Source organism: Perca fluviatilis, chromosome 20 (genome assembly GCF_010015445.1).
Source record: "Perca fluviatilis chromosome 20, GENO_Pfluv_1.0, whole genome shotgun sequence".
NCBI classification, from domain to species: Eukaryota; Metazoa; Chordata; class Actinopteri; order Perciformes; family Percidae; genus Perca; species Perca fluviatilis.
In genome coordinates this window covers 7,124,715-7,140,142 of record NC_053131.1, presented here as the reverse complement: position 1 = coordinate 7,140,142, position 15,428 = coordinate 7,124,715, and the positions used below count along the sequence as shown (strand labels likewise).

At 41.4% G+C, this 15,428-nt stretch overlaps 1 protein-coding gene across 9 annotated transcripts in view; it reads right to left on the bottom strand.

Annotated features, from left to right (window-relative positions):
• Window positions 1–159: 159 nt before the first annotated feature.
• larp1b (La ribonucleoprotein 1B) overlaps window positions 160–15,428 on the bottom strand; it is a 41,544-nt gene continuing 26,275 nt past the window's right edge. For 6 of the 9 annotated variants that reach the window (XM_039785523.1, XM_039785530.1, XM_039785527.1 and 3 more), the window contains 8 exons: window positions 14,832–14,946; window positions 13,294–13,475; window positions 10,553–10,659; window positions 9,408–9,568; window positions 8,325–8,469; window positions 6,231–6,340; window positions 2,338–2,465; window positions 160–1,655 (listed from right to left, as the gene is read on the bottom strand). In XM_039785523.1, coding sequence (XP_039641457.1) covers window positions 1,410–1,655; window positions 2,338–2,465; window positions 6,231–6,340; window positions 8,325–8,469; window positions 9,408–9,568; window positions 10,553–10,659; window positions 13,294–13,475; window positions 14,832–14,946 — 1,194 coding nt within the window. In that variant the 3' untranslated portion in view covers window positions 160–1,409. The remainder of the gene's footprint in view (window positions 1,656–2,337; window positions 2,466–6,230; window positions 6,341–8,324; window positions 8,470–9,407; window positions 9,569–10,552; window positions 10,660–13,293; window positions 13,476–14,831; window positions 14,947–15,428) is intronic. The other 3 variants (XM_039785531.1, XM_039785524.1, XM_039785528.1) reach the window with 1 other exon arrangement.

Below are 15,428 nucleotides of genomic sequence, written 5' to 3'. Positions count from 1 at the left end.
GAAAATTGCTTTCAATTTACAGTTGATTGAGATAAGTGTTGTTAGGAACAAAAACCTGCTCATCAGGCTCAGTGTGTCACCCTCGGCAACACAAGAAGATACCAAAAAGAGAGAGAAATGTGCAGAGTAAACAGGACAGATCACACAAACACAAGTTAATACAATCAACTGTTATTTTATATTTTTTTGCATTTTACAATTCAAGACTGTGGCATTAGCATGCATTGCTTTATCCTAAAACACACTCAAAACCACACTACCGATAAAACAAATCAATTCTTAAAATCAAAAAGAATAATTGAATAGCAAATGATTTTTTATAGTATTTACATTTTTTTTTTTTAAACTCAACTCTAAAAACCTCTCCAAGTCCATCGATGAAGTAAAGGAAAGTTAATTATTTAAGTGCTCTAGAGCACAAAGCCTCAAACGTAATATGAAGTCAACTTCAAGCTAAAATATACTGTAGTTTGATGATGCTAGCTCACACCCAAAATTCCAGCAGAAACATTTCTCTTTCTTATAATATTCAATAGCAAAAAAAGCCATTAGAGACTGCGATGATTACCTAAGACTATTTCATCAAATCAAGTAAAAACAAAAACAAAAATAAAACAATAAATTATACTACCTCTGACTGTAAAACGGAACTTAAAAGTCAAGTGTCCCACATAAATGCATGAATGCGTCATTATTCCTGCGGGTTTGATTTAAAAAACCAACATGATATATATGTTTAGCTGTGATGGCGTCATGGGTCAAAACATCAGGGAACACCTGTTAGTGAGGAGCAGCCTCGGGGTCGGTCCTTCACAAATTTATGACTGCAGCTTGTCAACCTGATTGTCATTGTAAGAAAAAAAATTTAAAATAAGAAAAAAACCTGCAAGTGGTGTCAGTTTTAAAAACATAAAAAAAAAAAAAAAAAAGATCAATTGGGAGGACTGAAATTTGGACTATTTTGTCTCTGGTCGCCCTTCCCCTTCCTGGTGAATTAGATGAAGGCACACAAGACTATCTGCTTTATCTCTTATCTTGGCAAACTAGAATCACAGTTCAACAGGCTGAGAGCTCCATACAGGCCAGAGCTCTTTACAGGTTGGGATCAGTTTTGGCATCGGAGAGAATAAAAAGGCAAAATGCAGGGAATGCATTTTTTTGCTTTTTTTTTTGTAAACGTTATGAGCTGTCACTGCCTATGCTTGCTTGCTTGCTTTAAAATGAAATGCACAGATAAAAACAATCAAATTAAGTCAACCACGCTCAATCCCTCATACCCAAAACGGTTTGCCGTTGAAAAGAACCAACGCGGATCTCAGAGCTGCAGCCGCCGCCGCTTCGCTCTCTCGCTCTCTCGCTCTCTCTCTCTCTCTCTCTTCTATCCAGACTCGCGCCTACAGGAGCGAGCTTCATTTATTTGGCGCAGCGCTTTCCTTCTTCCCGGCTCCAGACCCGGGCTTCTTCCCCTGAGCGGTGGCTGTTTTCTGGCCGTTATCTTTGGCTGTGTTGTGTGCGGCGGCAGCGGTGGAGGCGGAGGGTTTGGAGGCCTGCGTGGGCTTTGAGGTAGTGTTGGAAGGATGTCGCCGACGCCTCCCCTCATCCCCTGCCGAGGACGAGAGACGTCTCCTCCTGCCTCCCTCCTCTCCCATCGGGGGCTGCGGGCAAACAGGTCAGAGGTCAGTACATAAAGACAGACCAATCAGGCAGTGTTAAAAAAACAAAATAAAAACTCTCTAGCCTGCTTCTAGCCCGGTGATCTGCAGCCCACGCCCCAAATTTGTTCAAAAAAGGTATACGTTTGTACCCATTGACAGCAACACTGGACCAATAAGCTAATCGTGTAGACCGCGATCAATCGAATGTGCAGTATTTAGTTGAATGTTCGGTCTAACATTTTTTATTCCTCTTTTTATCATTAAATTGACTGTTTCGTAAGATGAATGCTGGAATAATGTTACATATCACAGATTGTTCACAGAAATGTCCTATTTTCAGTGGATTTTTAATTTATTTTGTATTACTTTAATACAAAATAATAATAGTATTTAACATGGTGGTAGAAGGTGCCATATGGAGACGCTGCTATTGAACTGAGGCAGATCAGAAATTTCAGTTTACAGGAAAAGTACAGATATTTTTTATTGGAACTGTCTGTCTGTCGAGAGAGAGCAGTTTTAATGGTGCCTCACATGTTTGATCAGTTACACAGTGGATATTGAACTTTAGCTAAACTACAAAAAAAAATGAATCGCAGCATCTGGCAGAAAATCACAATTCCATTTCCCCTCCCCGAATGGTTGAGCCCTAGTTTTGTCCATAGGAGCCATGGAGACTCACCACCACCCTGAAGTCCTCCAGGTTCTTGAACTGGGAGAGGTGTTCCTTCAGCTTTGGGTCGATGGGCTGGTTCTTTATCTTAGAGTATTTTAGGAAGGCCCAGAACTTCTCCAGTCCATACAGCTGACCTGGAGGAAGAAACGGCACAACGCAAAACTGGTTTAGTAAAAATACTAGGGATCCACCGAATCCAGATTTTTTGGGGTTTGGCAGAATACCGAATCCACTGGTTAAGATTCAGCCGAATCCGAAACCGAATTCTCCTCCCATCCTCAGTCCATTAACACAGTAAACACATTCATGAAGTAAACAACGTCCACAGCAGTGTATTTTTCAAAGCTGGTAATGGTCGTCTGGTTAACAAGTTTTTAGCTGTGACTGTCCTTCCTTTGCCGTACCTGAAGTTGCTGCATTTTGGCTGCTGTCTGGAGATTCCTTCATGCACAACTCGTATTCTTTGGAATGTTTCATATCAAATGTTTTAACAGGCGGCCATTTTGTGTATTGTTTAGGGTTCTCGCCACCACAAGACAAATCTTCATTGCAAATTGAACATGTAGCTGGACTTGAATGGCCTTCTTTTGACTGAAAGTACTGCCAGACAACTTTTTCTGCTCACGAGTTCCATTTCCACTTTATCACAGCCTACTGCATTGAACGCTCCAGCTACGTAAACACCTTCCCGTAATCAACGGCGCCGCCATTACGGCGACCAGCGTAGCGCGTGTAGTGCAAGCGTAGGGTTCGGTTTGTTGGAAAAAGAATTCTAAGGTTCGGCAGAAACCGAACCCCGTCAAAACGCTCAATATTCGGCCGAAGCCGAATCCTGGATTCGGTGCATCCCTAAAAAATACACAGGTCATTGTCAAATGCTACTTCCAATGCAAGTGCTGGCATACACAATCAGCAGTCCACATTTGCCCGGAAACTTTCTCTTCACTTAATATAATTTTGTCTTTGGTTGAGCGCAATGTTGTTTCCCCTTGACCATGGGACACAACTGGACCTTTGTATACTGTGAACGGCTGTAATGAGCATCCTCTGCAGTAGAAATGCAGCAACTTTTTGGGGTATATGGGAACATCAAATGTGGGTACAAATCTTTTAATCTGATTGGCCGATTTTATAAATAACATTTTTGGGTGTAAACAAAACAATCCCTCTTTATGCCACGTTTCCACTGTATGGTACGGCTCGGCTCAGTGTACGTTACATTACATGTAATGTAACGCTTTGATCCAAAGCGACCTACAATTGCTACATATGTCAGAGGTTGAGATCTCCCACACCAAAGGCATGTGTCATATCCACTGCGCCATCACCACCCACCATACATTACACAATACATGTAGACATGGATGTGAACACACTGAAGCCATATCACTTGTACTGTATACAGAGAAGCTGAGCTGATTAAAGGCTTTATTTATCAAATTTCAAATTCAAACTCCTTGGACACTGAAATTAAGTCCAGAGTCTGGCATGTGACTGCGGCCGGACATTTGCTGGTCAGTGTGCCACATCTCTCCTGACTCATCCGGCTTGAATGGGAAAGGCCTTACTGAACACCAAAACAACTCAGCTGGAAATAAGTGGTTTTACTGGCAATCCTCCCTTCTGCTTCACTGAGTCACTCGGTGTTGAAAGCGTTTGAGAAATCGACTTTAATGCTTTTTTTCCTCTTTTAACGCATTCGGCTTAGAGGGGGGAAATCTGCAAAGTGAACTTTTAAGCCGGTTCAAGCAGATTTACAGGACAAATAGGGGTATTATTTAGCATTCATAAGCTGCATATTAACAATTAATAAATGGCTTGCAACACACAGATATAAAAAGGACATTTGTGTTCACAAGTGTTAAATTAATGTTTGTTTACAACTAGAACTCATTCATCTGAAACTATTGTAGAAACAGTTGCGTGTTTGATTATGTGTCCTTAGGGCTGTCAAAAGGAACGCGATAAGAAAAAGTTCTTTTAACGGCGCTGATTTCCTTGACGCGCGATTAATGCACGCACACACGCGTTCTGTAATGTGGTCCCCCGAGCCGATCCGTAGTTTGGGAAATCAGAAGGCGATGCAGCGCTGCACTCACCGGAGATTTCTCTCAGTGATCAGTTACCTCGGGGTCACAGCACATTATCTTGACCCATAGTGGGAACTTCGGTCGCGTGCTTCGACTGTTATGAAGATAGAGGAGGGGCGTTTGGCCGACGCGTGCTTGAAGTCAGCGCACTGAGCGCTGTTAGTGCACGCAACATGACATGCAGCGGCCAGGACACCAACGGAGCATATATGCACTGCCTCCACCCAGCCATCACAGTTTCTCTCACACTTTATCTATTGCTTTTTTTTTTTGTATCAGCCCGTTTTGATCCCACTTAGTAGAAGGGGGATGTTTTGGGAGCCTTTATTTTCCCACATGAGGTCAAACACAATGACATTGTTACATTTAGCGGTTGCTGTAATGCACGAGCTCCATTGTTTTGTGTTGAGCTGCTACCGTTCTACGTGTAAAGTGGGACACTACATTGTGTTACTATTACTAAGTGGTGTTCCATTCAGGTCAATGTGCCCGTCTGTTGTAGCTTGATGGGCTTGAGTTTGCCATGTTATGCTTTCAGCAAATATTTTGAGCGGACAGTACCTTTAAGGTTACTCTGGAGTCATTGTCATTGTTTTGGATTGTTGCAAGAATAATAATAACAAACATTTGCATAAAGCAAGCATATTTGTCCGCTCACATTTTAAGAGAATTAAAAACCTAAACAGTGTGTTCCTTATGTCCTATGTCAATTTAGTTTCTGTTGCACGTATTGCAAAAAAACTTTGCAATGATTTTAGAAATGGAAGCAACCTTTTTTTTTAGTGCCTCTGGGGCCATTGTAGGATATTCAGCTTCGATCCAGAAGGCGGGCAGAGCTGCAACTCTGCAGCAACACGCACGTCCAGTAGGTCATCAGGTGGTGGCCGACTCATGACCCTCGCAGGTCTTGTGTGCGCGAGGAAAGGTGGAGCACAGACGGACCGAGGCAAGTTCAATGTTATTATAGGATATATTTCAGCCTATAATGGTATGATTATTATTGCTGAATCATATCGAATCCTCCCAGCCCACTGGATGGGGACCCCTGGTTTAATGCACCAGTAAAGAATGCTTAATATGAGGAGTTATAGTTGTAAACAAAGATGTTAATAAACACTTAATGTCCATATACACTCTTGAACAAAATCTTTTGATCAGCAGATGAACAGCCCGTTGAAGTTTAAATGCAGTTTTCAATAAATTGCCTACTCTCTATTTTTTGTCTCTTCCTCCCGTTTCTTCTTTTGGTATTTTGAAGCAGTATTTACAACCCGGTTATGATCCACTAGCGCGAAATGCGGAAAACTTGCAATCTTTCTCCCGGTCTTAAGATTTTGTTCAAGTGCGTGCGTATATATATATATATATATATATATATATATCTCTGCTCACAACTATATTATACTACTGCTATCATACTATACTACTACTGAATCTCTCACTTCTGTATGTGCTACTTTTATTTGATTTATTTAACATATCTTTTATTTCTTACATGTCTTGTAGTAGCGTTTACACTTGTAACTTACATGTTCTTGCTGTCATGTACCAACTAAAAAATATAAATAAAAGAAATTAAAAAAATAATGCAATAAAAATAATTATAATTTAACTACTATGTTGCTTCATGGCTTAGTGTGAAGTTAAAATTCCCTATGGTCAAAATATTTTATGAAAAACTATATCACACTTTGGAAAAACCCAGTTTGTGTTTTCCATACTGAAACTTTCTGCTGAAAATCTTGGTAAATCGGTAAAAGTCCCCGGGGAAGTTTGGGTACATTTTGGTTACTTTCTGGTGTTAATTACCTCTCTCAAAGTCCCTGAGGGTCTCTTCTTGAAAGTCCTTGAACAGATCCAACCTGAATCTCTTCTCCAAACCGTAGCTGTAGTATCTGAAGAGACACTCCAGTCCGTACCTGCAGGAGAGGGGAGGGAGGGGGGAGGGAGGGGAGACAAATATTTACCTGCACTCTGACCACAGAGCCGAGCAAACAAAAGGACACTGGGCTTCTACACACAAGTGGATTTACATGGACATGATGTTGTGTGATGTAACTGCTGCCCTGTAAGCGTATCTGTAGCGTAGCAACTATCGGGCCTCCAACAAAAACTTTGTCTCACGGATTATTAATAGCTTTAATGGGGCTGACAGAGGAACCAGGTCGGCCAGTTTTATTAAGCCGAGGTGAGCTGCTGAGCTAACAGCCGTTTCAGTTACAGCTTGTTACAGTGGCAGTGCTCACACGCCCTCAAACTCCCACTTCAACCAGTCCGCTTATGTACACAGGAATGTGCGTTTGGCAGGCAAGTTCCTGGCAGATACACAACAGTGTTAGAGCGCGGCAGGCGCACACTGAGGGATCAGGAGCCCAGCAGTTGGACAAGTTTACACAGAGAGGAGTGGGTAATCCTTTGCAAATGTAAGACTTTCTGCAGGTTAAACCGTAAAAACTGGTGATCCCTCTGCACTACGATCGATCGATCGATAGATCGATAGATAGATAGATAGATCGATCGATCGATCGATAGGATCTTTCTTGTCATCGTTTCACAACAACCAAACACAGTTTAGCAGCTCTCTGTAGGACTTCATAAATAAAAAATACATAAACATTTAAATAGTATAATATATAAAAAAATTAGGGCTGGGACAATGTGCTTTTGTCCTGATTCGATTCTTTCACGATAAATGGGTGGCGATTTGATTTTTGTATTTTCATTTATTGCGATTCGATAGTATTGAGATTTTCTTTTGCCTCTTGAACAAAAACAAAAGTTGAATGATACACTTCTAGAGACAATAGATCACGAGACATTTCTTTAAAACTAATTGTTTTCTCAGAAGAATGACGTCACATGTCAGTCTGTCAGTCTGTCAGTCTGACATTTCTTTCACTTGTAAAGAAGAACATGTCATGGATTTTCTGCTTTCGCTCTGTTTTGCTGAAAACAGATATGACGAAGTCACTGTCGGCGGTAGCGTATAAACAGATGTTTAGGTGAATCATTGGTTGAAAAAAAAAAAAAAAAAAAAAAATAGATTCTAGGGAAAAGATAGTCTTAAAATAAAATTTTCTTTCCCACCCCTTATAAAAAAATCAAGATAAACAAACACAATGAGGTAGCACTATATACAGTGCTGCTTATGAGTATAGGAACCCCTGCTAAACCCCTGCTAGAGATTGGCATGGGGTACCTTCCATAAGTCTCAAAGCAAATCAAACCAGCTATTAGGCTAACTGAAATCAAACCATGCCAATCTCTAGGTATGGTGAAGGGTATGTGATGATGGGGGGGGGCTATTTTAATTCCAAAGGCCAAGGGAACTTTATCAGGATGCACAGTATCCTGGATCCATGAAATAACTGGCCTTTAAAAATAAAAATCTGCCTGCCTCTATGGGAATTTAACATAGGGGTAAGTATACTTATGCCCCCTGTATTTTAAGGAAGAACATTTATTTATTTACGATACATTATTCATTCACAAAGAAAATTGGTGTTCTCAAAGGTTGGATTTTTCCTCATTTTTTAATCAAGGCATTAAGATCAATTTCCAAAAGATGATATTTTTTTTATTCCTCTTTTTAGTCAACTTTAGCATGGGTTCCTATACTCATGAGCAGCACTGTACATATACGAGGTTACTGCACTTACAGATCTTGGGGTTAATTGCACATAAGTCTTATAGATTGAGGAGATGGACAAGAGGAGGGTTTGTGCATTTTTCAGTTTGTTCAGGATCTGATTGTCCTGGATCTTTTTCCAGAGGGCAGGGGGGAGAATGGGGGATGTCCTTAGAGCTGAAAAGCGTCTCAGCGATTTTGCACTTTCCACCCTGAGGCACAGAAATTTGTTCGCAACGGAGCTCATCATTTAAACACGGTGATGTCCTGCTCACCTGTAGTTCTCTTTGGCGTCCTCCAGCGCACGTAGTTTAAACTCCTCGTACATCTTCCTGTTGAAGTTGTCCCTCAGGAAGAAGGACCAGAACCTGAACAGAGTGTTCATCTCCTGAGACTGGCCGATCCCCAACCGTTTCCTCTCTGAAAACACCGTGGATTCAGTCAGCGGAGAGCACACCGACCAGCTGTGTGTTCTCGACAGGCGGTCAACAGACGGTTACGAACACCTGCACAGTCTACATCAATCTGAAGGCTGACTTATGCTTCTGCGTTTAATCGACAACGTGTGCAGGTACGTGGAGACACAGACCCTACGGCCCAGGGTTTCTGCAGGTTTTACTAAGTCAAATTTAAGACTTTTTAAGACCTTTATCACGACATAAAAGTACAACGAAATGCAGAGTCACAGAAGTAATAATCTGTACATATACAGTGAATTATATTTGGACGAGCGAAAGAAAGAAAAAATACTTTTCAATGAGCATTAGAGTTGGCGCTACATGGACGTAGGAAAATTAAGACCTGATAAAAAGATCACAATTTTAGACTTTAAGACCCAGAGGAACCCCTGTGCTACGCCGTAGCCTGACGTGCACCTCTCAAAAAATTTAACTACACCTCGCGACACACGGTAGCGCAGCCCGGCCGTGGCTTGGCGTTGCGTTCCCCCGACTCATTTCCTGGTTCTCCTCCTCCATAAACAACATGAGATCAAGGAGAGGGTTATCTTTTCCTGCTCCAGATTTCCCACCGTGGTCAGAAAGAACAGGGGAGACCCTTTGTTTCTCTCACTATGACCCTAGAGTCGGCACTCGCTCCGAAGCTAATCACCATCACTCTCTCACTCACTCTACCACACACTCCCCACGCATACACACACGCACGTGCCGGCCCTGCTATTCGGTTAAAGAGATTGACGCACACACCAACGCACAAGTATAAACTTCAGGCCACTTACGGAAGTATTGAGTACGCCGATTTATGGTCCTGCCTCCGCAGGACCATAAATCGGCCTAAACACTTCTTTTTAAAAAGGTCGAAAAAAAGTGTGAGCACGTGGGTGAACTTTGCGTCCGTACCGTTAATGCACCGCCGGAGGTACTTGTGGTATCCCTGCTGGGTGAAGCCGTTGTCCCTCAGCAGCTCGTGGGATGGATGCCAGAATTTCGGCAGGGACTGGGGGGTGCAGCCGTAGCTCCCCGCCAGCGGAGCGCCTTCTGATGGAGAGGCGTTGGAGCTGCTGTAATAGGATGGAGGACAGAACACGTTGGAGTGACACAGTGTTTGAAAAAGATTTCTAGTAGGTTATGTTTTTTTTTTTTAAATCTTGCTTTTTAAAATCTCTCCATCCCATCAAGGAATATTTTTATATCATTGTATTCATTAAGCCGGATCAAATTTTTATAATTTGTTTATCGTACGGCTGGAATTATGAATGAGTGGACCAGCCGAAGATCTTCGGTCATTTATCAACGGAAAACGCAGAGCCCCTTCAACATGTGCTGCTCTTCTTCCTTTCATACATGCGTAAATAAATAAAGTTTATATAATAGTTAATTACTGAATTGTTTGGGGTTTTGGACTCTTTGTTAAAACAAAGAAGATATGTGACAATGATAGCTTAACTGAACTTGTGGTGGGCAGCACCAGTAAGCACCATTATCAAAATGATTAATATGGTAAGTAAATGGTAAAGATGTTGCTCAAAAGCTTTTATGTTTTAAAATATAAATGATCACGATCTACCTGGATTTACAGTTAATATTGGGATTTTGTCAACGCAAAAAAACTGGAAAACACTTGATATTGTGATGCTGTTGCACTTCCCTCAAAAGTTATCCACTTGGTGAGTGATTCTGGTCAACATTTGATTCTTTTTATAAATTATGAATTGTTCACTGTGCAGCGGTCAGATTGTCTGTACTTGCACAACATATTAAATGACTCAGGTAAAAAAAATGAGTCCTTCATACCATGTGTGGCTATGTAAAAAGGAGTTTAGCACCTTGTTTGTGCGTATTGATGCAGAGAAGTGAATAAAAGGGTCATTAAAGTCAAGCAGAACTACCACAACAAAGGCATGCTGGGTAGCGAACAGGCTGTCAAGAGTGACAAAAAAGGAAGTGACCAGTGTGTGTCCTCCTTCTGCTTTACCAGTTTATAACTGAAACATCGAGTGAAAGGCAGCAGCTTTACGCTCATGAAGGAAAACGAGTGGTCGGACCTGATGGACGCAGAGCGCGGCCGGTGTTCACGGGAGTCCATCACCCAGCCGATGTGGGCTTCCTGAGGGGGGTTCGAACTGTGGCGGGTCTTCTTCTTCCTCGGCGTCTGCAACGGGAAATCACAACAACAGCTGTTTACCAGGACGGGACAGGGCTTCAAATCTCTAACCTTTTGGCTCCAGCGTGTCCCTGATAACTGGCTGCATAAGTCCAGCTGAGTTTGCACTACAGATTAAGGTGTGAGACTCTTCACTGGTGTCCCCATTGGATTAGGATTATCCTGTCAACGAAATAGATATCACCATGCGTCACCCACTCAATATTATTAGATATTGCTACACATGGTTTTTCATCAACAAATTCAAGCAGTCATTTTTATATATATATAGTCCCCTTTTTATCGTATATGCTCTTAAAAAAAAAAAAAAGACGGCAGACGACAGACAAAAGGCAAAAAAAAAAAAAAAGGCAGAGAACGGAAAGTCTACAAGCATCATCATTAAGGCAATAATCGATTATGGTCTGTCACTGCACTGATTCAGAATCATCCAGGTCCGCACCGCGATGCATCCATTTCATTCATTTCATTATAATTCAGAGTCGGATATAATGAAAGCGAGATAATAAAAATAAAAAATTAAAAAATGTTTTCAAAGTCTAAATTATATTTTGAAGGCACTTTTCGTCTCCTCTTGTAAGTCGACTGCTCAGAGCTTGCATCTAAAATGATAAAATGAGGCCTTTAAACACCATCCCATACTTGTGAAAACAGAGCCGTATTTGCAAATGGTGTTTTAACCCTTTGGAACCATGTCAACCCACATATGCAAAACAAACAACAGAAAAGGCATCGTCTGCCAGTACTGGAATGCAAAGAGAGGATGTTTCCAGTCTGGACTCTAGTGTCAATAATAACTGTCCAAACAAAAACAGGACGATTTCAACCAGATAGCAGTGAAGTGTCGCCAGGCCTTAAAACCAACTCACCAAATATTTGAACTGCAGATCAGTGAATTGTACATTTAAGTTATAGTTTCACAGATAGATAGATAGATAGATAGATAGATAGATAGATAGATAGATAGATAGATCTCTCAACTATAGTCTCATAGCTACAACCGTAATTTTCTTTTTTTTTAGACCAAAGACAATTCATCACAACCAAAATCATATTGTCAGTGTTTTCCAGATCAGTGCTTCTTTTTGGCTTGTGAACCCTTAAAAAAGAAGTAATGGCTACTTGTGTATCCTCATCATTTTCCTCATCTTATTTAATTTTTTAAAAGGCCTGAAGAGGTTAAATTATTTAGCAATTCACTACTAAAATAGCAACAATTAGAGGAGGAAAAAAATATAATTAAAGTGATGGTTCGGAGTAATTCACCCTAGGGTCCTTTGCATCATGACCTCGAGCCAAACACCCCCCCAGAAGCTTTTTTCACCTGGGTCTAACACTGGGCGAGTTAGCGTAGAGTAGCGTTATCAGCTGAATAGCTTAGCGCAGGGGCTAACGGACCCACGTTTGTATCTTGTAAATGACCCCACTAATAATGCCCGAAATGATACCAAAGGTCTACAAGTAGTACAAATAGGTTATGCTCTCATAAAACGATGGATTGGAAAGTTTGTAAGTACACCAGAAGTTTATGAACACTTGCCTGCTCTCTTCAGCTCTCTGCTGTTGCTGCTGCTGCTACCTGCAGTTAGACGAGTGCTTATGGCCGTCTACAAATTACTACACCGAAAAGAGTTACAACAAAAATATTTATTAATTCAATGATTAAATAAGGTAATGTCTCCAAACTTACCTCAATTATTACTTGTCTCCTGCTAGTTATACTACAGCACTTACTTAAAAAAAAAAGTTAAATTAATAAATATTTTTGTTGCATCTCTTTTCGGTGTTGTAATTTGTAGACGGCCCTAAGCACTCGTCTCACAGCAGCAACAACAACAGCAGAGAGCAGAAGCCAGCAGGCAAGTGTTATTTACATGAACTTCTGGTGTACTTACAAACTTTCCAATCCATCGTTTTATGAGTACATAACCTATTTGTACTTGTAGACGTTTGATATCATTTCGGGCATTATTAGTGGAGTAATTTACGAGATACAAACGTGGGTCCGTTAGCCCCTGCGCTAAGCTATTCAGCTGATAACGCTACTCTAGCTAACTCACAATGTTCGAACCAGGTGAAAAAAGCTTCTGGGGGGGGTGTTTGGCTCGAGGTCATGGTGCAAAGGACCCTAGGGTGAAATTACTCCGAACCATCACTTTAATTGTGTTTATCAGAAATAGGTTTGTCTGGATCCTGTTGATCATCTTTTCCAACCCTTGAAGTTCCTTCACGAGGCTATTTTTGCAGAGGCACCGTGGCTCGGTGCTTAGCACCGCCCAACACGATTGTGTTTGGTTTAAAGAAATGCCAATAAACCAGGGCATGCTTTCCTCCCATCCCGCAATGCTGCGTGGACTAGCCAGACCCTCCTCCGTGTCGCAGCGTGTGGATGGCCTGGCAAAGCGAGACTATAAGCCTACTTACTTCAGTATCATATAAAACCAGGTGATAATCACTTTATTCCACACTTTTTTTTTTTTATTCTTACAGTTGCAATCTTTCCCAGCTGCTGCCCAACACAACAACAGCAGCATGCCTCCTCTTTCCCACGACAGACCTGGGAAGAGAAGACGATGTGGGTCTGTCGATTTGCTCCGCAGCACACCGAGGAAGAGGACTCACCTGTCTGTCGATGGTGCCGCTCTCCTTCATGACGGGGTAGAAGCGGGGCGTCTTGTTGGGGTCCTGGCGCCCGGGGGTGCGAGGCGTCCTGGGCGTTCGGGGTTGGTGAGCGACGGGCGACTCCGGGACCGACGTGGGCAGAGAGTGGGCCAACTCGGCGCCGCTGTCGACGGACACCACACCTTGTTCACACACAAAAGACGCCATTAACACTCACACTACGAGATCATTTTCAACATTGTTGTGATTACGCAACATGCAACATGCATGTGGGCCCATGTAAAATTCTGACGGTATAACCTTCAGCATAAATATCACGGTATTGCAATGACAGCTTTACAATGTGTTATTTTTAAAATGTCTGGGTAAAAAACATCCACTTCTTTTTTCTTATTTTATAGCCCCCAATGTCTCCTTCCAGGTAGCGCTGCGAGCGTCGACTTCAAGGCAACTAACCCTAACCGTTGCCTAATCCTAGTGCCTTCCCGGCAGCGCTGCCTGGAAGGAGACGTTGGGGGCTTAAAACACCGATAAACGCACACTGACAGGGGGAGGGATTTCTAAACTGCACTTTCTGTCCTTGACGACACTGCTCATACCACAGGAACGATATGACGGCGAATTTGAGTGGTTTTGAAACTGTGACTTTTTCAAACCGCGGTATACCATGAAACCGGTAACAGGTGATGCTGAGGTCCAAGAAAGCTCTTGTAGATTCCGCACTTTGACAGCAGAATTATAGAGCTCACTTAAAAACTAAACCTTCTTTAGGTCAAATGCTTTTAAGTGAAGACTGAAATGTGCAAATATCCAGCCCTATCTTTATAAAATCCACTGAAGTCCAGGGTGCAATTTAAATGGGTCTCCAATAAACAGACATATTAAAACATAGCATATATTAAACATAGCATATATTAAACCACAGACTATCTCAAGAAAATATCCTCCCTGCTCTCCTCCTGCTGCCGCAACATTCAAAGAAAGATATTTCAATCATTTTCAAGCTCAAAAGAAAAAAATTATAATTTAGTGGTTAACAAAGTGGCAGCTAATTCAATAACAGGAAGTGATTCATGCCCTGCCAAGGCTAAAGAACCAGAACAAACTAGTTCACTGACTGTTGGACAGCTGGACACCAACATTCAAGGCCAAGTACTTACATTTGGGTACTTCAAGTACTTCAAGTGAGGACTGAAATCTGCACACTTTCTCAACAGACTGTAGCAACGGTCTGATATGTTGTCATTGTCTTAAGTTTGTTATATATATATATATATATATATATATATATATATATATATATATATATTTATATATTTATATATTTATATTAATTAAACATATTAAATATATATAACATATTAAATAAAACAACAAATGAATGCACATTTTCTTCCCAAACATGGTAGAATCGGGTTGAGGAAAACGATGCAAGAAAAGGAGATATTTAAGAAATGTATCAAAGGTGTGGTTAAAATGCAGCAAACAGGAAGCTCAGCTAGTGTGAAACCGACTTCGCAGCGGCTCCACAAACCCACCTGGCATGAGAGGAGGCGGGACTTCCTGGTTGGGGTCAACGGGCACTTTGGGGGTGAGCGTGTCAAACTCGTCTTTACTGATGACGTTGATCTTCTTGAAGCCCTCCACTTCCTGCTGGGGAACACACAGCATTCAAATAGTTACTTATTGTAATACATGGAACACTCCGAAGTTTAAATTCATTCATCTACAATGTAATAAACCTATAAAGATGCAAGGGGGGGGAATTATTAAGTCTTTTTTGGTTCCTTATCTGTTAATCATCCATCACAACCCCTCAAAAATCAAATACCTGATGCCATTTGAAATAAACAGAGATAAAAGAAGTGTTATTGATGATAAACTCCAAGGTGAACATCATTTTCTGTTTATTTTATTGCATTATTTCACCTTTGTACTGCATTTGTGTAAAGACAAAAACTAATCTAATCAACATTAACAATCAGAGCATATCAGAGATGACTATAAATATTATAACCCTTCACATCCAGGCTGTTTAAACTATTAACACTGTGGTAATAAATCCAGCGGCTGCAGCCACGTAGAGCGTGTGACACACAGCAGATGTGCAGCGTACTTTAAACTTTACACGTAGT